The sequence below is a fragment of the Peromyscus maniculatus genome, chromosome 20 (assembly GCF_049852395.1).
Source record: "Peromyscus maniculatus bairdii isolate BWxNUB_F1_BW_parent chromosome 20, HU_Pman_BW_mat_3.1, whole genome shotgun sequence".
Lineage (NCBI taxonomy): Eukaryota > Metazoa > Chordata > Mammalia > Rodentia > Cricetidae > Peromyscus > Peromyscus maniculatus.
The window spans coordinates 14,883,877-14,908,395 of record NC_134871.1 but is presented as its reverse complement, the minus strand read 5'-3'; the positions used below and the strand labels follow the sequence as shown (position 1 = coordinate 14,908,395).

Sequence of the window (24,519 nt, the reverse complement as noted above, 5' to 3'; positions counted from 1 at the left end):
TTGAAATCATGTTCTAAACTTTTCTATAGTCTCACAAATTTTATGAGATTATGAAGTAAGGCAATATAATTTTACTTTGCTTTGTATTTTTAATATCAAAAGGCCTATATGTTTATATTAACTTAAAATTTTATACAAATCAAAGTTAAATGTTAGGTATGTTGGCATTTTTAATGGAAGTATTTATGTTGTTTCTTGCTAAGTCATGTCAAATTCATGTTTATTTTAATGTCACAGAAATTGATACTACTTATTAGAAATTAATGAAAATTTATACACAAAAGAGCTCCTGAAACATTTGAAATACTGATTTCTACTACTATTTTTCAGTTCAATTTATTATTTTGCCTTGTCTTTCCTGTTACTCTTTGCATTTTTAAAAAAATTGTATTTTAAATGATCCATTTCTCAGGATCCCCCTGAGATGACTCTCACAAGGTCCTGTGTTTTGTGAATGATTTTCCCCAGTCTATCTGTGTGGTTCTCTCTGTCAATATGTAGTATCAACCTATAACCGGAATGAGTGGATTATAAAAACTTAAACAATACTAAGAACCTCCTAATTTATTTCCTAACATGATAGGTATTGAAACTCTATCTCATTCTAAATACAATCCTCTGCTTTATTGATTTAATTTATTTATTTAGGCAGGTTAACTTGCCCATTCTGACTTGAAACTCCTTATGGAGCTGAGATGACTTTGAACTTCTAATTTTCATGGATGTGCTTTGTTGTTGCTTAGAGTACTAGCGTGTACAGTCATGTTTTATGGGATCAACCGTGGACCTTATATATGCTGCCTCAGAACTCTACTGCCTGAGCTATCTCCCCATCATACATGACTTTATTTTTTAACATTATTGCTTTTACTTTTGGTGTCATAATATAATTACGTCATTTTCACCCTTTCGTAACTTCTAGCCATCCCATATACCCTTCTTTGCTCCCTTTCAAGTACATAACCATTTTTCCTGAATTGTTTTCCCATACATACATATATATGCATGTATATATATATATATATATATATATACACATACATATAAATATATATTTGTGTATACATAAGCTTCATTTTTAGTATTGACATGGTTAGCAGCTAAATTTTTTTTCTAGAACAGGCAATATTTTATTAAAATTGAGAGAAATTATTTGTTAAATATTTTTCTGATGATAATGCTTTTTGTAATTCATTTTTATATTCTTTGGATGGGAAATTAGAAACAAAGTAATAACTGGCCAATTTAGTAAACCTTAGAAGTGTATAATTTACTAACAGAATTTAAGGCTTGAGATCTGTGAAGAGATTACTAAATAAATTCTTAGGGTCAAAATTTTTGTAAAAGCTAGTGTTTTATTATTAGTGAAATAAAATTGTTTTTCCAATATTTTAATAAATATAATTATCTCTGTATAACTAGAAAATTTTCACAATACAGACTTTAAAAAATAAATTAATGAATTTTATATAATTTCAGTTTTTAGGAGTCTTATGTTTTACATTAGCCTGACTATGAAATATTCATTTACATCCCAGAAGAAATATTATCAGAAAAATACTTAGTATTAATTTAAATAGCCCTATAACTATTTATAAAGCTCATTTTGAGTATTAATATATCCTAATTACCTTTTTATGTAAACAATCCTAATTAAAATAATAAATTCCAGGGCTGGAGAGATGGTTCAGCGGTTAAGAGCACTGGCTGCTCTTCCAAAGGTCCTGAGTTCAATACCCAACAACCACATAGTGGCTCACAACCATCTGTAATGAGATCTGGTGCCCTCTTCTGGTGGGCAGGTGTATATGCAGGCAGAACACTGTATACGTTATAAATAAATAAATTAAAATAATAATAATAATAAAAATAATAAATTCCAGAGACAAGAAAAGCTACTAGTGCAAGAAGAAAAGTGTATTTCCTTTCCTGATTTTTTGGTCTTACAATAAAATTTACAATAAAAAAATTTCCAGGTAAATGTAACTATTCAAGATTGAAAGACACTTGGAAAAAGTAATTATATCAAAATCAAAAAAGATATTTCAAGTCAGTCACAAAAACTAAACACCAAGGAAATTTAAAATTTTTGTTTTCAAAAAACTCAGTAAGTAGAAAATGGTAGCTTACACCATCAGCTTAAAATAGTGAAGTTTCTGTATTTATGATAGGAAGATTTTTGTGACAAGATTCAAATATATCATTTATGAATTTCCCTATAACACCATTTATTAGAAATTTAAATGCAGCTATTAGTTTTTGAAATACATGTATATTCTATAGAGTGTATGTATATTCATTGAGAACTACAAAGCTTACCTCACTATATTTACCCTAAAGTAATCTACTGGGCCATAGCAAGCACAGTAGACATGGACTGTGTGATCCAATGCTTTCAGCAGAGACAAGAGTATTCAGAGGTATCAAATTATATGGGACAATTCCACAACTAGCAATATGGGATAGCTTACATCCTGCTTAATAAATAATAATTAAAATTAATTAATAATTAAAGTTAATTAATAGTGGATGTGTGAGAATACCATAGTAAAAAATTATGCCCATCAAAATTAAAATGCATGGTTAACTGCATCAGTAAAGCAGAAATTAAAATAAAAACAAGACAAAACCCTGTCACCATAACTGAAATGTGTTTGGTTTATTTTTATACTTTTAAGTCTGGAATATATACATAACCTGAAAAAAATGTTTTGGGGAAGAAACCTCTTCCCAGTTTTACTTATTCAATTTCATATTTTTAAAAGTGGTTCCAAAAAATGATTTTTCTTCTTTAAAAAAATATGGGCAGATTCATTTTAACTGTGAGTTATGTAAAGCTTCTCACTCTTCATTTTTAACTCTGGTTCCTGAAAGTGAATATTCAATTCAGTCACAATATTTAAAGCATTTGCTCCTCCTGATTGAGATATGTGCTTTTTCACTCATTCCAAACAGTGGATGATCTCATGCTACCAAAACATTTTTACTGAATATATGATTCACTTATTTTTTTACTCCAGTAAATTAAAAAACAAAACAAAACTGTATTTGCATAGAAAAAGTGTGCCTGGCTATTGTGATTGCATCTCTCATGTAGAGGCCCAGGCTAAAACAATTCACAAAACAGTGATTGAGTTGCCTGTGTGGTTTTGCCTACACAAGAAGACCCACTCATTACAAAATAATGAAATAAATAAGAATAAAAGGTATACAGAGAATTAGGATCATAAATCTCAAATACCTAACAAGTAATATATTTTAGATACTGAGAACTGATTGACAAAATCCTCATCTTTGGGTCCCCAGTTCATTTCTCTAATAGGTCACACTGTTTCCAACTAATCTTTTTTTTTTTTTTTTTTGTACTGTGTAAGTTCATTTACATCAAAATCATTCCAAATATACCATAGGGGTTGAATATTCCAAAGTTGTTTTTGTTTTGTATCAGGGTTTAGTGTAGCCTGGGTTTTTCAGTTAAACAATCAACATTCAAAATGTGGTGGTATAACTAAGGTTTATGGAAGCGTAGTTTCCTTGCAGTTAGAAAGTGCATCCGCCGGGCGGTGGTGGCGCACGCCTTTAATCCCAGCACTCGGGAGGCAGAGCCAGGCGGATCTCTGTGAGTTCGAGGCCAGCCTGGGCTACCAAGTGAGTTCCAGGAAAGGCGCAAAGCTACACAGAGAAACCCTGTCTCAAAAAACCAACATCCAATTAATAGATATTGCCTGTAAGAAATATGTGCTGTAATACCTAGCTGATTGTGAAATATGAAAAACTCTTAACAATTTTTAAAGATAATTTATGAGTATTAGTAGATCGTGCAGCTTTAAAAAAATTGCCTGTAGAGTATTTTCCTACACAAGATGAATAATACATAGTAATATCAGGGAATAAATAGGCTTGAAAGAAGATACAGGGATCCATAGAATTGATTAAATGTTGAAGCTGCTTATATGTCTATGATAGTTATATTAGTATCAACATTTATAAGATCTATAATTTTACATTAGAAACTAAAAAGGCAGGATGCTGAATAACTATAAAAATGTAATGTAATGGTAATTTATATTCAATTAATAAAGCCTTATACATAACAATAACATAAAAAGTTTAAGTAAACATCATGCTGTGGCAAATTTTCTCTATTAGTCAATTGATCATTTCTGAAAATCCACATCTACTAAAGCATGATCATGCATGTATGAAAAAGGAAATAAAAATTTAAATTTATGCTGAATATCAAGTACCAATAAGATGAAGCTGCCTACAAATAAGAAAGCTCTTCCAAATATCACAATTTATGATGTAAATGTAATATTTGTGTAAGAACTATCACAGTGTGAGAGTGTTGTCATTCAATGCTCAATGAGATTGGAATATTGATTAATTTTAAAGATAAAAGACAAATACAATGAAATAAAAGTAATATTGAAATGGTCACAGAGGAGATAACAAAAAGTCTTATCATAGGATGCTTCTAGTGTGATTAATGTGGGGAAAGGAGATTCTTTATATTAGACAGGAGTTAACAAGTTCAGTATAGGACCTCAAGGGAAAGTCCTTCTTATATATAAATTATTTAAATCACAACTTTTCTTAGTGCATTTGAGTTGAACAGAAGAAAAAATACTTGCTTTGTATCACCAGCCACCGTTTATATGCTAGCATTGAATGACCAGCCTCTGTTTAACCCTGTTTAAAAGATCTATTCTTTGTTTAATTTAAAAAAAAAAAAGAATGCAGGCAGTTTATAAAACAAGTTAAGGGAAGCTCTGATTGGGAAAGCACACTCTTGTGTGCTCCATTAACTGGGGAAAAATTTTCAAGTAGCTAATGAACTACAGTTATCTTTTTAATAGTTTGAAGTTAGTTTATTTGGTATTTAATAAAAAACACAGATTAATCAAACCAAACAACCAAAGGTTGGTTGTAAAATACCCAGTTTTGGGAAATCCAGAGTTCTGTTAAGACATTGAGTTCAAATTATGCATTCATCAATATTATTGGAAACATTAGGTCTTGGATTTATAGGAAATTAGATTTTACTTTCACAAAGTAGATTTCCCAAAAATTCTCTATAAATTTGTCTTATGCTAGATACTAGTAATACAAGATTAATACAGTATAGCATGAGAACCCTGATCATCCTGGAGTGCAAGGATATGTTGTTGCTGCCTGACAGATTAATGCTTTAAAAATTAGCATCTGAAGTTGTTTATGAAATACAGAGTTGCTCATTTGCTTATGATTTGGGAAATTACTCTTCCAACAGAATCTATGTTTAAAACCAATTAGAAATGAAATTAGAAATATTAAACTGAAAGCAATCCAATACTAAAACATTTGCATTATATATTATTGTAATATCATAATTCTACATTCTTAAGCCAATTCATTTTCATTTCCACTAGTGTGTGTGTGTTTGTGTGTGTGTGTGTGTGTGTGTGTGTGTGTGTGTGTGTGCTTGTGTATACTACACTAAAATCACCCTACCTTTTGATTCTTGTATTTCTGGTAATAGGAATAAATTAAACTCCACAAAATACTTCCTTTTCTATTTTTATCAATTTATTTATGCATCATTTTTCAGTGTCATAACAAGACAGTCAATAATGGAGAAAATAAACTAAATCTTTAAAATACGATTGAAGTTAATTTAAGAATAAAGACAGAACATTGAAAGTAGTCAAAGATACAAATCTACTGGCAGTTTGTCCCATTTCCTCATAATTCAAAAAAAATAAAAACCCAATTTGATAATGCAGTTTTATAAAATTATATTATACTAAAAATAATTTATTATTTTAAAAAGACTTGATTTTCCTCACGTTTTCAAATTTGAACAAAATGATTGCTACTACTTCTATTGGTTAAATAGAAGGCATCCAACCAAAAGACTGATGAGTCTAATATAAGAAGATAATCAACCACAAAAGTTAGAGGCTTTTTTTTTAAATTCCTGCCATGCTACATGTCTCAATTTACTATGAAGAAGAATCCTAACCCTAAAGTCGGGTCACTAAAGAATAGCACAGAGGTGAACCTAGAAATTGAAGGGTCCACAATAATTATTTCTTTTTTTAAAAAAGTCCTCTGGCTTCTGAAATGCACTTTTTAAAAGGTACAAGTTGATCAGAAAAACAGATAACGTCTTCTACTCAAATGTTAAAAGAAACATTAGTTTAAATTGATAAGTTCAAATTACCATGAATAAATATCTGTATTAATAAAAGCTATGAAAGTAAATTTTTCTGTGTATATTTTTCTTTAACCTACATTAATTTGTAATGGGTAATATTTTTTCTGTTATAGGAAATAATTGGCAGATTTTATAGTTTTAAAGCATATTTACACTCAAACTCTATTCATTTATTGTATGAAGACATGTTATTGAAGAATTTCTTTAGGGAATATTCTATAAAATTATTTAAGTTATTCTACTAGGAATTTTATTATAGCAATATCTAATACTCTAATATAAAAATCAAGATACAACTAATACTAAGCAGTTGTTATTGAGAGAAACCTCATTGATCTAAAACATGCAGAGGTTCTTTGCCTTCAAAATATTCATTGCTGAAATTTGTAGTGCAAAAGACTACATATGTTCTGATACTATTTCAATTAATAAGTCTAAGCTACCTAGAGTCACCATATCAAATTTACAAAATGCTTAATATCAAAGAATATCAGAAGAAACAAAAAAATTTAATGGAATATGTAACCATGGCAATGTTCCCCAAGGCTTGAGCAGTGGTTGATAGACTAGGGATAGTAAAATAACTTACTTACTCTATGTGGAATGTCACATTGTGTCCACTAGGAACACACAATATCACTTAGCATTGTAGAAGCTACATTGTTATTCGTGCTTTATCTTCCTGCTAAATCTGTCCCAATGAGTTTTCCAGGGTAACACATCAAAAATTATAGCCTACTCTTTCAAAATTATGCTTGTTAATAAAATCGGTAGATAATAATTCTATTAAGGTTAATTATACTTGCAATAACAGACAAACTATGTATGAAAATGGATTTAAGGTGATAAAGAACCTATTCCCAACAAAAGGTTTTCTGTAATATCTTATAGTGAGCTTTCTGCTGAAACAATTCATTATATCTAAATATTGTATCTTTTGCAAAATACATTCTAGAAGTCAGAACATTCTTCACTTTGGTCATTGTGCTATAAAAATCTATGAGCTTTAATATGTAATTTACTTATGATGGCATTATTTTCTTAGAAAGAATGACATTCTTTTCTGTTTTAAATCACTCTTCATGAAATCTAAGGACACGTTTCTCAGACCACACAATGGTTGTGCATAACAAAATCATTTTATATTTCAAGGGAGGCAGAGGTGGTAAACATACCTTGGTAGGGAGCACTAAAACCACGGTAGCGGTGATTGCTGTCTGTAACAAAATGCAGTCTGAGCCAGTTTTTGTTGCTGATAATTGGTGGTGGTATATTCATTCCAGACAACCTGAATTATGAAAGACAACAACATAAAAATTTAAAAAGCCTTTTCAGCACTAAACATTCTTACTGACATGGGACCAAAAAGTATCTTCCTGCATAAAAATATAGAAAATAACAACTTTATCCTGCCAACTTTTTAAGGAAATGCAAAATATTTATGTATTATAAAAATCAATCATAGTATAATAGTATAATTTCAATCATTCTGTTTTGACCACATTGCATGTATCACATGTAAAATTCACAGCTCTATCGCACTAGTTTACACTGATAATAGATTTATCAACTGGATAATAACAAAGATATTAAGCATTTAGTTGATGGTGATACTCATGACATTTCTGTGCAAAGAACAACTGACTATGAAAGGTCCATCCTAGTCAATAAATCCCCCCCCCCAAAAAAAAAAACCCCAATCCTAAGGCTAAAGGAATCTTTCTCTAGAAGTTGGAAAGATTGCAAACACCAGAGCATAAGGAAGTCTATTGTGAGATTGTATCTTCTAAATATTACTGTACCCATGAAATTTCAAAGCAATAGTTGGAGTTACAATACTGTGATAAGACATCATGACCTGAAGCAACTTTGGGAGGATAGGGTGTATTCCCACTTATATTGCCCACACACAGTCAATCATAACTTCAGGGAAAGAGCTCAAAGCAAGAACCTGATGTGAGAATATAAAAAAGAAACCATTGAGGAGTCCTGCTTACCACCTTGCACTTCATGCCTTGCTTAACCTGTTTTCTTATACAAACCAGAACCATCCACCTAGGGATAATACCACCTACAGTGTTCTGGGCCTTCCCACATCAATCACTAATCAAGACAATAGCCCAAAGACTTGCTTGTATGCGGATCTCATGAAGGTGTATCCTCAGTTAAGGTTCCCTCTTATCAGATATGTCTAGATTTTTATCCAGTTGTAGGAAAATAACCAGCACACTCAACAAATTGCTGTCTAACCAAGATCTGGACAATAACAATACCAGTTGACATGACAGCATGGTGCAGGCAAACACCACAGGCCCCATGCCTAGATAAATGTCTCCTAGAAATTAATGACTACTGAAAGATGACCTTTTACCCGGAATGAATGATCTAGTTCATTATCTAATACCAACTGGTCAGCCTTAAAATCATACACTTACAGGCAACATGAAATAGACAACATTTTACAGGTGTGCATATATATATGTATATATATATACATATATAACACATATATGTATATATGTATGTATAAATAAAGAAAAAGGCATGAATGGAAGTGCACAGAAGGCATTGTTGGGACAGGAGGAAGAAAGAAAATGATGTAAACATAGCATAAGCATACATATAGAACACTTAAAATGTTAATTTAACTGAATTTTTAAAGAATAATTTATAATTCTATAAAATAAAATGTACTGATCTATCTGTATTTCCTCATCTTCAGTAGTCGTAGATACAGTTATTATGAAACAGATACTTATTCAGTTTCTCCACGACTCTGAAACCTATCTGTTGCCTCAGCTCTCTCACTCTCCTACTTGTCTCTCTCTCCCATTCTTTCTCTCTTGTCCTTTTACAGGTTTTAACACATTTTCTTCTCTGGCCCTGAAATGAGATGCTTTCTTCAGGCATATTCTCTTCCACATGACCTTGTTAAATTAATTGTCCTGTGTTCAGCCACAATTTGCACTCCTCTGATTCATTCATTTATCTTATCTCAGGACACTTTAATGTACTTCTTTCGAGGACTGAAATAAATATAATTCGACTTTATTTACTTACTCTTAATCATTGTCAGACAAGCCAGCTTTGAAGTACAAAGGGTAAACCAGATGCTTAATCTCCTTCTATGTCCTCAGAGAGCACCTTGTGAAGTTTCTTGCCTTGTTTCTTACTTTAGGTAGTAGTAAGTTTTCCACTTTTCCCACTAGTATTGATTTTCTTGTAGCATGTTAAACTCATACTATTAAGTACATTAATTAATTTGTAGTATTGAGATGTTGGATTTAAGTATCAAGAAAATTAATAAATAGAAAGTATTAGGGCACAAAATTGAATTTTAAGTACATATTTATTTGTTCTCATTCAACAATACATTTAAATTCCAATTTTACACCGTTATCAAATATTTTCAAATTTTACTTTATTTGAAACCCATCTGGAATGCTATTTCCATTCTAGGACTTTTATAATGCTCTTCTGTAGCCATATGCTTGTCTTATAGTTATTTTTGTTGATCTCAGAATTTGATCTCAAACTTAATACGAGTTACCTTTGTGTATCTGTGCTGTAAGCATAATCATGCTTACATAAATATCATGCAGTAGAATATGTATTATGGAACGCTTCTTCAAAACATTAATACTCTTTTTCTTTCATATCTAGAAAGGAGTTCACTATATAGTCTTAAGAAGTGCCACTGTGTTTAATATAATCAAAACAGAAAAGGGATGAATCTTATATTTTTGTTCTTTAAATTTATATTTGGGAAAATAAAAAGAATTAGCCACTTAATTCATGGATGGAATGATTCCAAGAACACATCAAAACAATTATCCACCATGATCAAATAGGCTTCATCCCAGGGATGCAAGGGTGGTTCAACATACAAATGTCTGTCAATGTAATATACCATATAAACAAACTGAAAGAAAAAACCCACATGATCATCTCACTAGATGCTGAAAAGGCATTTAACAAAATCAAACACCCCTTCATGATAAAGGTCTTGGAGAGATCAGGAATACAGGGAACATACCTAAACATAATAAAGGCAATTTACAGCAAGCCAATAGCCAACATCAAATTAAATGGAGAGAAACTCAAAGCAATTCCACTAAAATCAAGGCAAGGCTGTCTGCTCTTCCCATACTTATTCAACATAGTACTTGAAGTTCTAGCCAGAGCAATAAGACAACATAAGTTGATTCTTGAGAATCCTATGCAAGTCATGAGCAAGATTCATGAGCATGGTACAGGTAGCCAGACAGAATAGTTTGCATTTTCTTTGACAGATATATGAACTGGCTGGGTGTGATATGTAATATTCCTTGTTTAGTTGAATGAATTCAGAATAATATAGGAAACTGAGGTATAAATCTCAATATGTTTGATAGGGGTGACTGCACATAGAACTAACTGACTAGTGAGAAAAAGTTTTGTGAATGTGGGTAGCATGATCCCACAGGCTGGAGCACATGGGTGATACAGGGGCAAAGGAACAGGTACACAGAAACCCAGCATCCTTTACTCTCTTCTTCCTGGCCGGCTATGATTTGCATTTCACATCTCCACCTTGCTTTCCCTGTGATAAGCAGCTGTATCCTCTGAAAATAATAAACAAAATAAAATTTTCCATGCTTAAATGTTTCAGTTTTAGGGGATTAACTCTGAGTATTAAAGGCAATACATTGTACAATCAAAATTGACTAGGCTAAATGCCATACATGCTATATGGTTTTAATATGAAGATTAAGAAGCTCAGAATATTGATATAATTAAAATTATTCAAAATCTGAGTTTCAATAATATATATGAATGAAGGAAAGGAAGGGGTTTACTCAAGTTCTTTGTTGTTGTTGTTTTTTGCTTTGCCTCTTTCTCTCCTTTGTCAATGACATCTCTGTAGTATGTAATCCACCTGTTTCTAAACAGTGATTTCTCACTTACCAGTCATTCTCATGGGCAGTCATCCATGATCATTCTTTAACTCTTGTCTCATTATTTTCACTTGGTTAGAGCATCTGTACTCTAATTTAAAATTGAGAACCAAATCTACTTTGTACTTGTCAAGCTCAGATGGCATTTAGTTGAGTGTGCTTTGAGTATATAGGGGAGTGCAGGAAGGAAGAGAAGTGTGTATGTGTGTGCACATGCTTGTGTGTGATCACACCTATATGTGAAGGTCAAAAGAAAATTCATGATGTACATCCTTCCCTTCCATCTTGTTTGAATCAGGGCCTCTTTTTGTTGTTCACTCTTGCATGCCTTAAGACACTGGGGATTCTCCTAACCTTGCCTCCTAATTTGACTTACAAGCACTATTTTAAAGACATAAACTATTGTGCTTTTATTTATATGTTTCTCGGGATTTGAACTCAGATCCTCCCACTTGCGCTGTAATTCCTTTCACAGTGAGCCCGAAAGGGCACTCTTGGAGGTCTGACAACACTCCATCCTAAACTACAGAGCCATACGCCATAGAAGAAAAGAAGTATGGTACTGGTACAAAAAGAGTATCAGCAATTATAGTTGCTAATGTTTAATACATAATGTGGGGGTAGTAGTTTAAAAGGGAAATGGCCACGTCAGGTTCTTGTATTTGAATATGGTTCCCTAGTAAGTTTGTGTCCTTGCTAGAGCAAGTATGTCACTGGCAGCAGCCTTTGAGCACTGAAAGCTTCCCTCTACTCCTGTTTCATTTTCTCTGCTTCATGCTTTTAGGAAAGGATGTAACTTCTCAGCTTCTTGCTATGGGATTCATGCCTGCCTGCTGCTTTGCCTCCCCACCTTGATGGACTCTATCCCTCTGGAACAATGAGCTCAAATAAACTCTTCTTTCTTTAATTTGTCACAGACATAGAATTTTATCTTCATAGCAGAAAAAAAAAGCAACTGTTACTATGGACATATTTAACTATCAGAATATATGAATGTTTAATGTTATTATAACCATGAAAATGAAATTATAATTAAAAGCCCATCAACAAGTGTCTGCAGAAATAGATTTTTATTTTTTGCCATCCCTCCCTCCCTCCCTGTCTTCCTTTCTTTTTTTTTTTTCTTTTTTGTCCTGTCATTGCCAGAACTGACCCACTCCAGGTCATCATGCATGCTAGTAATGCTCTCTAGTACTTATTCTTGTCTTCCTAACTCTTCTAAACAGATGAAAATTGAAAACATCACACAATTGAGCTCTTATGAAGTTAGTATTACCCTGGTACTAAAACTGAAATCAGCACAATAGCTTTCAGGATGCAAGATAAACATAAAAATCACTCATGAATATTATACCTTAATTGAAAATACTAATCACAAAACTCAAATACTTAAATACAAACCTAGTTAATTATTTATAAGGTCTGTAATCTGGAAATCACAAAAAGAAGAAAAAATGGATACTTTAAATAATTTATTGAAGAAAATGGAAGAAATTATGAGACAACTTCACAAGCTGAGTTGTATTCCAATAATGTAACTAGGCAATGGCATCGTGGGTCCAAATGACTACACACAAATTTACACTTTGAAAACAAATACACATGGATGTATGTGCACCTGTGATTGCACTTCTTGTTTTTCAACTTTACAACATATGAAATCATCTGGGACCCAAGCATCTTGGTACACTTGTATATTTTTCTTGATTGGATCATTTGACCTGGTAAGACCCATCTTATATCTGGGCCACACTTTCTGTTGACAGCCTATATAAAGGCTGTGGAAGAAGGAAGCAGTTATTCTTTGCCTACTTGACCTCACTAACACTGGGAAAGTCTTCTCTTCATTGGTATTAGTGCCTACTTCGAGACTCCAGAATATACTGAAGAGTACCAGAGACATCAAACAAACACTGTGGACTCAACAGCTATTGGATTCTTAGACTTTCTGGCAGGAGACAACCATTGTTGGACGATATAGACAATATCATGTAAGATACTCTAATAAATTCTACATATATACATATATATGTATTTCTATATAATAAATAAACTGTATATAATAAATCCCACATATATATTCATTATATAAGTATTCTAGAGAACCCTGAAAAACACAGCATTCCATACATACTTTGCAAAATGCAAGCAATTTATTTTATCTGTATACATCTATGATGTACATCATACTCAAGTAGAGTGAGAGGTGCAGACAACATAAAATGGATAGAGCTAGGAAAACATTACCCTGAGTTAGGTAACTGAGATCTAAAAAGGCAAATATCATATATATTCACTTACATATGGATGTTAGCTATTAAGTTTTAAGTTGTCCATAAGCAGGCTACAATCCATATAATCACAGAGGATAGGTATAAATTAAGGGACTGGGGGAAAGGAAGGATCTCTCTAGGAAGGGGAAATAGTATAGATAATATGGATAGACTGGGGATGGAGAATTAGCACATGTGGATCAACAATGGAGCATTTGAGGGCATAAGGATGGAAAGGGAGGAAATATGAGGAGAGACAGTTAAATTAAAGGACATTTGAGGCATTGTGTGGAAACCTAATATCTAAATGGTATCATCCAATAATGGAGGAAACAAAGTCCCAAGTACCAACTCTCACCAACAAATGAAACCTCCAGTGTCAGAAATCAGTTACATTTAATTTAATTATTGCCCAGAGGGGCCCTATAGAAACCTCCAAACAATGCAGGCTATTATCAAAGCTGTTGGTTGCTTTCCAGAAACTGATGGTAAGGCTTTTCTGCTGAAGACAACACCTACATAACTCATTAAACTGATGCCTATCAAGAGTCTTAAGTTCTATTGACTATTGTTATAGAGTTGGAAGATTCTCTGTATGCTGCCAGAGAAGAAGGATAAACATCAACTCAGCTACAGAAGCTTTGATCTACAATGGTCACCTCCTTACAAGATATGTTGGTGAAATCGTGATACAAAATTTAATGGAGTAATCAATTACTATCTGATTGAATTTGAGGCCTACTTCATGAAATAGAACTCATGCCCTATACTTCTTTGGTTGCCCAGAACATGACACTAGGTAAGCCAGAGACCTAGGGGACAACCAAATACTAGTGTTCTGATAAAGGAACATTGCAATAAAATGACTCTTAACTATATTCTGCTATACTCATTGATCAGTGTCCTCCTCAACCATCATCACAGAAGCTTTCTTCTTCAATAGATGAGAATAAATACAGAGATCCACAACTGGACAATATACAGTGAGTGAGAGACCTTGGGACTCTCTATTTTACTGGGATTTTTCCCTCAAAGTCTCAGGATTCAGGGAGCTCTTCAGAATACGAATCTGAAAGATTATAAGAGCCAGGGAGAATCGAGGATACCAAGAAAAAAAAAAAAGATCCTCTGAACACAGCAGGACCAACACACACATGAACTTACAGAAAATGTGGCAGCATGTACAAGGCCTCCTGCACAGGTCTAAGGCAAATGGGATACCAGCACTGAGATAGGAAGTTAACACAAGCCCCTACCCCTAACCTGAAGTTGTTTATTTCAAGAGGCTCTCGATGGATATACAAACCATACTTAAGAGTAGTTCCTATGCCTGTCAGTAAATGGCTAAAACAAAGTAAACATAATGGTGTTTTTGGAGGAATTTATGTCTCATAATGCTTTTTCTGGGCATTTATTTTTAAAATTCCTACTTGTTTTCTGATGAGAGAGCAAGAAAGTATATGGATTTGAGTGGGTGAGGTAGTAGGAGGATCTGGGAAGAGTTAGGGGAGGGGAAATCATAAACAATATATTGTATGAAAAATTTCAATAAGAAATTAGCATATTTAATATTGCAAACAACTGTAGAAAGTAAAACCATGTCATGACTGCAATATATTTTTAAAAGTACTTGAGAAAAGTTTCTATCTACAGAACTTAGAGTCAGCAAAGTGGTAAGAGAAAGACATTCAGTTAACCTGATAAAGGGCATCTGAGAGAATGGTATAGTCTGAATTATCCTTAATTCCACAGGACAAAAATCAAATATGTAAACCCTCAAGAGACTTATTCAATACTGAGCTTGAAGATCTTGTTAGCGCACTAAAGCCAGAAAAAAATAAATAAATACAGGGAGAGTGATTTTAAAAGAAGAAATAGAAGTGTCTGTATCCACAGAAGACAAATTCACCAGTTAGAAAAGCTCTGGGAAGCTGTATATTTCAAGTACAACTTGTAATTGAATTAATCAAGATCTGAGGAGAGAAAATAAATGTACAGCTACCAATCATAGTTCTACACACCAGCCAGGGACAATTGAAAAAAATTTTTTATTTTATTTTTATTTTTTATTACATATGACTTTATTCACATGAAACTCAAATTGATAGGGTTTTTTTTATATTTTTTAAGTAAAATGAAAAAAAGAACAGTTTCTTTTTTTTTAAATTTTACAATACCATTCAGTTCTACATATCAGCCACAGATTCCCTTGTTCTCTCCCCCCGCCTTCCTCCCAGCCCATTCCCCATTCCCACCTCCTCCAGGACAAAGCCTCCCCCAAGGACTGAGATCAACTTGGTAGACTCAGTCCAGGCAGGTCCTGTCCCCTCCTCCCAGGCTGAGCCAAGTGACCCTGCATAAGCCCCAGGTTTCATACATCCAACTCATGCAATGAGCACAGGACCCAGTCCCACTGCCTGGATGCCTCCCAAACAGATCAAGCCAATCAACTGTCTCACCCATTCAGAGGGCCTGATCCAGTTGGGGGCCCCTCAGCCATTGGTTCACAGTTCATGTGTTTCCATCCATTTGGCTATTTTAATAAGTATCATGTTTGAAAGTGTCATCATATGGATTTAAAAAAATATTATATTGAAACACATGTAATTTTTTTTGTGTGCTCCAGATTTCAGGGAACTAAGTTTGAAATTGCTGACAACCTAGCAAGCATATGAGAGTATTCATGTCTGTTTACAGAAAGACTTGTGCTAAAATGCCAATTTTCTCCAAGGGAGCTGTATAAAACATAATGCTTGTAAGGGCTGACAGGCGACATTTTATGTAAATTAATATACATATCTGAAGTTTGGTATGGAAATATCAGTTGCTTTTATATTATCAGTCTATAGTCACAAGGACAATATTGTTTTGGTGCGCTGATGCTCTCAGAGTGAAAGCAAAATAGGCTCTCTGGACATGTCCATACAAACATCAATGTTTTTCAACCCAATGCTCAAATTAATTCCGGGGGGGAAAAAAAGGGCAATGTCTTCTCACTAAACCGTACTAGGACAAGGATATACAGCAATGGATTAAAGAAACAAATGTAAATTTCTCAACACATGCTACATACTTACACAAGAATTAACTAAAAATGAATTGCGGACTTTAAGGTAGAAGGGAATATTAAAACATCTAGAAGAGAACCATCCCCTGCAACAACGGTGACCACCATTGCCATACAGCACCCCTGTACCAGTTGGAAGAGTTAAGACCCTAATCCCCAGACTGGATATTCCAGTTCTCTAGCTCTCAGGCCCCAGAGGCACATTCCATGCTCCTCATCCCCAGCCATTGAAGCCCAGAAACTGATCAGCAGCTTCCTCTCCTGCCCTCTAGTGAATCATCTCCTGCAGCACTAGCCACCACTGAAGCCATACTGGGAACTGAGTGGGAAGAGGTAAGTCCCTGATCCTGCACCTCCTGCCCTGACTGGGAAGAAGAGCAATCACAGGAGCCACAGGCCTCACTGCACCAAGTGGAAGAAGATCAACCCAGAGCTCCACCTGTACCCTGTATGGATTAAAGGAGGAAATGGGTGTGGCAGTATAAGAAACTCTGAACAACATAAAGAGCAACAAAGCACCGCCAGCACTTAGTGATCCTACAACAGCAAGACCTGAACATACCAAAGCAGATGATCCAAAAGAAAACGACCTTAAAAACAAATTGATGATGATGATGATGATAGAGGTCCTAAAAGAGGAAATGAAAAATTCTCTTAAAGAAATGGAGGAAAAGACAATTTAAAAAATTGGAGGAAATCAAGATATTCCTTAAAGAAAACCAAGAATCTGAAGGGAAAAAAAAATCAAACAGGTGAAGGAAACAGTTCAAGACTTGAAAATGGAAATGGAGGCAATGAAGAAAACACAAACTGAAGAAATTCAGGAAAAAGAAAATCTGAGTTTTTTTTTTTTAAAAAAGTAGGAAATACCGAGGCAAGTATAATAAACAAATACAAGAAATGGAAGAGAGAATACTAGGCATTAAGGATATGATAGAGGAAATAGATTCATTGGTCAAAGAAAATATTATATTTAGCAAATTTTTAATACAAAATTATGGTGATATTTTAATTGTACTGAAATGTGATTTTATTTGTATGTTAATAAATAAAGTTGCCTGGGGGTCAGAGCGAATAGCAAGCCATAGCAGAGCTGGGCATTCATGGTGCATGCCTTTAATCCCAGCACTTGGTAGGCAGAGCTAGGAAGATCTCTGTGTGGTCAAGGATACAGTGAGCATTGGAGACACACGCCTTTAATCTCAATACCATAGAAGACCTGGAGGGCTGTACATACAGGCAGTCACGTGGTTAGGTTTACAACCAATGAGAAGGCAAAACAAAAAGTCTATATAAAGACAAACAGACAAGAAGTAGGTCCTTTTCGGAGAGGTCGCTTGGCTGAAGAGGCTAGCTGCAGCAGGTGGGTATGGCTCTTAGCTTGGTTGGTTACATCTACACAAAATATCCAGGAAATTTGGGACACCATGAAAAGACCAAACCTAAGAATAATCAGGCTAGAAGAAGGAGAATTATAGCTCAAAGGCATAGAAAACATATTCAACAAAATCAAAGAAGAAAACTTTCCCCAAAAAAGACATGACTATGAAGGTACAAGAAACTTACAAACACCAAATAGACTGGACCAAAAAAAAAAAAAAAAAAAAAAAAAAAAAAAAAAAAAGAAGTCCCCTTGCCACATAACAGTCAAACACTAAACATACAGAATTAAGAAAGAATATTAAGAGCAGCAAAGGAAAAAGGTCAGGAAACATATAAAGGCAGGCCGATCAGAATTACACTCAGTTCTCAATTTAGCTCTATATCCCATTTCTTAATTGGACTGTTGGGCATTTTGATGTCTAATTTCTTGACTTATTTATATATTCTGGATATCAGCCCTCTGTCAGATATGGGGTTGGTGAAGATCTTTTCCCATTCTGTAGGCTGTGGCTTTGCCTTGTTGACCGTATCCTTTGCTCTACAAATGCTTCTCAGTTTCAAGAGGTCCCATTGATTGATTGTTTCTCTCAATGTCAGAGAATTCTCAACAGAGGAAGCACAAATGGCTGAAAGACATTTAAGGAATTGTTCAACATCCCTAATCATCAGGGAAATGCAAGTCAAAACGACTCTGAGATACCACCTTACACCCAACAGAATGGCTAGGATCAAAAACACTGAAGACAGCTTATGCTGGAGAGGATATGGAGCAAGGGGAAACTCTTGTCCACTGTTGGTAGGAATGCAAGCTTGTACAGCCACTTTGGAAATCAATATGGCGCTTTCTTAGAAAATTGGGAATCAATCTCCCCCAAGACCAAGCTATACCATTCTTGGGCATATACCCAAGGAATGCTCAATCATACACAAGGGCACTTGCTCAGTTATGTTCATATCAGCATTGTTTGTAATAGCTAGAACATGAAAACAACCTAGATGCCCTTCAACTGAAGAATGGATAAATAAAATGTGATACATATACACAATGGAGTACTACTCAGCAGAGAAAAACAATGACATCATGAGGTTTGCAGGCAAATGGATGGATCTAGAAAAAAATCATCCTGAGTGAGGTAACCCAGACTCAAGAAGACAAACATGGTATGTACTCACTCATAGGAGGATACTAGATGTAAAACAAAGACGACTAGACTGCTACTCACCACTCCAGGGAGGCTACCTAGAAAACAGGACCCCAAGAAAGACACAGGGATTGCCCAATGACAGAGAAATGGATGAGATCTACATGAACAATGGGTGTGAGTGGGGTTAATGAAGGGCAAGAGTCAAGGGAAAGAGAGCTTAGGGGAGCGGGAGATCCCAGCTGGATCAAGAACAGAGAGGGAGAACAAGGAAAGAGAGACCATGATAAATGAAGACCCCCATGGGAATAGGAAGAAGAAAAGTGCTAGAGAGGTCCACAGAAATCCACAGATACCTCCACAATAGACTGCTGGCAATGGTCGAGAGACAGCCGGAACTGACCTACTCTGGTGATGGGATGGCCAAACACCCTCATTGTCATGCTAGAAACCCCATCCAATGACTGAGGGAACCGGATGCAGACATTCACAGCCAGGCCCCAGGTAGAGCTCCAGGAGTCCAATTGGCAAGAAAGAGGAGGGTTTGTATGAGCGAAAATTGTTGAGACCAAGGTTGGAAAAAGCACAGGGACAAATAGCCAAACGAATGGAAACACATGAACTATGAACCAATAGCTGAGGAGCCCCCAACTGGATCAGGCCCTCCGGATAAATAAGACAGTTGATTAGCTTGATCTGCTTGGGAGGCATCCAGATAGTGGGACTGGGACCTGTCCTCAGTGCTTGTGCTGGCTGTTTGGAACCTGGGGCTTATACAGGGACACGGCTCAGGCTAGGAGGAGGGGACTGGACCTGCCTGGACTGAATCTACCAAGTTGAATCCAATCCTGAGGGTAGTCTTTGCCATGGAGGAGATAGGAATGGGGGGTGGACTGGGGGGAAGGAGGGGAGAACAAGGGAATTTGTGGCTGATATGTAAAATTAAATTAAATTATAAAATTAAAAAAAAAGAAAAGAACCTGATGTTTCCCTTCACGAATTTGAACCTTACTGGGGAAGATATTATATCTATATACAGTTATAGTAAAATAGCATAAATATTTAATTCACTTATAAATATATGAGCAGTGTACTAGTGGAGTCAGGATCATGATGGGAAAAAACACAGAGATAACTGACCCAAACTAATGTAAGCTCAGGTACTCTGGACTGACAGCTGGGGAGTCTGCATGAGACTGCACTAGGCTCTTTGGATATAGATGAGAATTGTGTGGCTTGATGTGTTTGTGGGTCCCCTGGCAATGGGATCAGGATTTATCCTGGGTATATTAACTGGCATTTTAGAGCTCATTCCCCATGGTGCCATGCCTTACTTAGCTATGATGCAGGGAGGAGGGGCTTGGTCTGGCACCAACTTGGTATGCCAGCCTGTGTCAACTACCCAAGGGAGGCCTTTCCCTGTATGAGGAGGGGATAAGGTTGGGATGAAGGGGAGAAATGAGGAGTGAGAGAAGGGAAGGAGGGTGAACTGTGGATGGTATGTAAAATGAAAAAAAAAAAAGAATCAAATAACTAGTCAAAAACCAAACAAAAACTTCTAGAGGAGTATACAAAAGAACACTCTATACTGAGAGATAGATCATTTGAAAAAATTAAGTTTACATCAAATGTAAAACTATCTGTTTAAGGAAATACACCAAGAGGCCATCATTTTGAGAGTTTGTAATGTGGAAATGTGGGAGACACTGAAGGGAGTAAATAGAAAGGTGAATTAATGTAATTATATAATTGTGTTTTCTTTACAACTTAAAGTCTGTGGTTATCATCACATATCCAAATTTTTCAAATCACCATTTTACACACACACACACACACACACACACACACACACACACACACACACAAATATATATATAATCCAATTTAAGGTCTGTAATATATGATAAAATTTTATTTTGCATAAAATTCTTTTGTTTTTATTATTAAGGCTAGAATGTATTAAAAATTCCTGAAAGAAATTTTATTTTCTAGTCATTTGCCTGTTTATGTTCTTATCGTATACTAGTCTCATTAATTTTCACCTGATATGTTCAATGAATTATTTCAGATTATTTCTAGTTGGAGTACATTTTTAATTTGAAGACTTCCTGATATAATTAAGAGTTTACTTAGAAAATAAATACTTTGAGATATCATAGCTATAATTGTGTTTTTGCTCTTCATTTAATTGTAATATAGCTTATCCATTGAAATCAATGAAGGCAACAAATTTGAAGATTGTTAAGTTCCTCTTCATTAGAAAATCAGGGGAGACTTAAACAACAGTCTTCTTAGGGTGAAATTAAAGGAAAGCACAGCAGAAATATGAAAATCACATTTTATTGATTTTCCAGCAAAATATGCAAATATGTCCATGGAAGTTTTTAAGATAATACACAATTGAGATGTATATATGGAATTGTGGGAATGTGAAAAAAGAATGATGAAACCTGAAGGGTAATATATTTCCATATTAACCACAGTTCCTTATAGAGGCATAGAAAAACCAACATAAGTGTCCCATGTTTATATTTATTTATTTTCTAATACCAAAGATGAGACTTTACCTAATAGTAACTCATAAAATTCTAACAAATACAGTTAGGCATAATCACAAACCACCTTTAAAATATATTGGCTATATTAAGTTGCTTTTTCTGAAGCTAAGAAGCCATTTGTTGAATAATCATCAAAGGTCTTCTATGCCACCCACTCCTGATGATACTATATTAGTAAACCAAATATTGTACCTCTAACATCATTCAAAGGGTCTTCATATAATTGAGGTTGGCAAGATTGTCAGCCAATATGGGAATGACGAGCGTAATGAATGGCACAAAGAAAGAGTGCACAGCCTACCAAGCTTCACATTTCCAATAAAAAGGGAAACATAAGGACACAGTGAATGTGCACTTCCTGGCCTCTTCTGGAAGTGTCTGGCAGAACTTCCTAGTAGCCTTCTTTCTGTAAGAGGAGGAGGTCAGATGAGAGTCTATCCAGGAACTGTGGACATGGTGTAAAATCCTTCCTACCAACATAAAAAATCTCTAGATTTTCCCATATGACCTATGTTTCCAAATGGCATTGTTTATAAGGCTAGGAGTCAGAAAGTGATCACATTTTCTTTTGCAATATTTTTATTCTCTTCATGTCAAATTAGTTTTGTGTCTAATTTTAAAGTGAAATATTAATAACATGAAAAACTAAGACTGGATTTCTTGTGAGATTGAATTTCAGCTAATGGACATTTTGATTCTTTAAGAATGAAGTAATATGTGTTTTAAGACAAGATATAGTTTAAAGTATAGTATTATATAATCATTTGAGTTATACATTTTTCACTGACTTAACAGCACATTACAAATATATGGTATTTAACTCTATGAATTATTTTAAATAATGTTTGCCATGCAGATCTCATCCATTTCTCCGTGGAGATCCACAAAGATATCCCCGCAAAAGACTGCCGGCAATGGTCGAGAGACAACCGGGACTGACCTACTCTGGTGATGGGATGGCCAAACACCCTGATAGTTGTGCCATAAACCCCATCCAAGGACTGAGGAATCTGGATGCAGACATCTACGGCTGGGCCCCTGGTGGAGCGCTGGGAGTCTAATTAGTGAGAAAGAGGAGGGTTTATATGAGCGAGAATTGTTGAAGCCAAGGTTGGATAAAGCACAGGGAAAAATAACCAAATGAATGGAAGCACAGGATCTATGAACCAAAGGCTGAGGGTCCCCCAACTGGATCAGGCCATCTGAATGGGTGAGACAGTCATTTGGCTTGATATGTTTGGGAGGCAGCTGTGTGGTGGTGCAGGGTCCTGGGCTCGTTGCATGAGTTGGCTGTTTGAATCCTGGGACTTATGCAGGGACGCTTGGCTCGGTCTGGGAGGGGGGGACTGGACCTGCCTGGACTGAGTCTATCAGGTCGATCCCGGTCCTCGGGAGAGACCTTGATCTGGAGGAGGTGGGAATGGGGGGTGAGCTCGGGGGAGGGGAAGGGGGGCAGGAGGGGGAGAGCAGGGGAATCTGTGGCTCTTATGTGGAACTGAATGGTGATGTAAAATAAAAAAGAAATAAAATAATAAAAAAAATAATGTTTGCCAAACAAAAACTAGAGTAAAATAAAGAATAATATATTTATATTTTTCCATTGTTATTTGTAATAAAGGTTCAAACATGTATTCATAAATTTGAAAATAGGCAGTTATATTACTTTTCATTATAAGCATTCATATTTATAATTCTTTATCCTGTATATCAACTTCACAGGATTTTGCATTTTATCTGCCACTTCAGTGATGTCTCTGAGCATTAACTGCAGGGGTTAGGTTACAAAGAGCCTATTTGGGACTGACCCCTCCATGGTCACTCATTCCTTTCATTTTGACAAGTTGTAGATCTCTCCACCTCTGTGTGATGGAAGAGGAAGCTTCATCAAGATGTGTGAGAGCTACTCTTCTATGTACATACACAGATAAGTAAAAGACAACTGGAAAGTACATAACTTTAATTTGATAGATTTTAGCTCTAATCAAGTGCTTATGAACTTGCCTGCCATGTGTGTTTGATTAGACTACAGTACAGGGCATGGGTTACTTCAAATTGATTGGGCTTTAAGTCCAATTTGACAGACTCTGGTTACCCACATGGTACAATGGTTGCTATTATTAGTCATCTTACTGGCCTGAAAGACCTCTTTCAATTGTTATGAGTATTAAAGAAGGTAAAGTTGTGAGCTATGCAGCTATCTGAGGTGTGGTATGTGAACAGCTTCCAGAAGGACTGGTTATACAATGACCATGAAAAGCAATGGCTAGAGATGATATTTATAGAGACAATCGGACAGAATGTAAAGGAGATTGCCTCTTTATTGTAATTACATGCTCCCTTAAGTGTTATGCTGCTATATTATGTGCAATAGAGCATTCTGATTAGCATCCAGCAAAGATCTGAACTGGGATATTGGGTAAAGTAGGGTTGCTCCCAAGGTCAGGAACAAAGAGAGGTTATTTAAATAATTACATGGTTCTTTCTGCTATAATTTGGGAATAGTGTTAATAGCAGGGAAGATAGAGGAAAAGGTTGCTTTCTTTTTAAAATTTTACCAAGAGCCAACAGAATGTGTAAACGGGGAAAGAATCAGAGCCAAAAACTTTAGTTCTAAGAACTGAGAGCCCTAACTGGGTTGGAAGAAATGCCAAAAAAGGTTATTGAGAAGAACAGCAAGAGTTTAGTTTTGAATTTGTTGGGGTTGTTGGACTCAGGAGTCAATGTAGAGGTATTAATTATATACTGGCTCATAACTGATCAATATGTACCCATAGCATTTAAAGGCACAGCTTTAAATGCACTCAACGAGAGAATAACCACACATGAAGATATGGAGATTTTACTCTGTTTCTAGGTCAATTTCTCTGAAGCCCATCTCAAAGATCCTGTAAAAGAAGTGATACTTGGACTTGATAAGCCTTTTCCTTTAACGGTGGAATATGTGTGTGGGAACCTTGGAT

At 35.1% G+C, this 24,519-nt stretch overlaps 1 protein-coding gene across 3 annotated transcripts in view; it reads right to left on the bottom strand.

The window, feature by feature from the left end:
* Csmd3 (CUB and Sushi multiple domains 3) overlaps positions 1-24,519 on the bottom strand; it is a 1,148,052-nt gene that overhangs the window by 751,464 nt on the left and 372,069 nt on the right. For all 3 annotated transcript variants that reach the window (XM_006993205.4, XM_042265493.2, XM_042265494.2), the window contains exon 6: positions 7,375-7,487. In XM_006993205.4, coding sequence (XP_006993267.1) covers positions 7,375-7,487 — 113 coding nt within the window. The remainder of the gene's footprint in view (positions 1-7,374; positions 7,488-24,519) is intronic.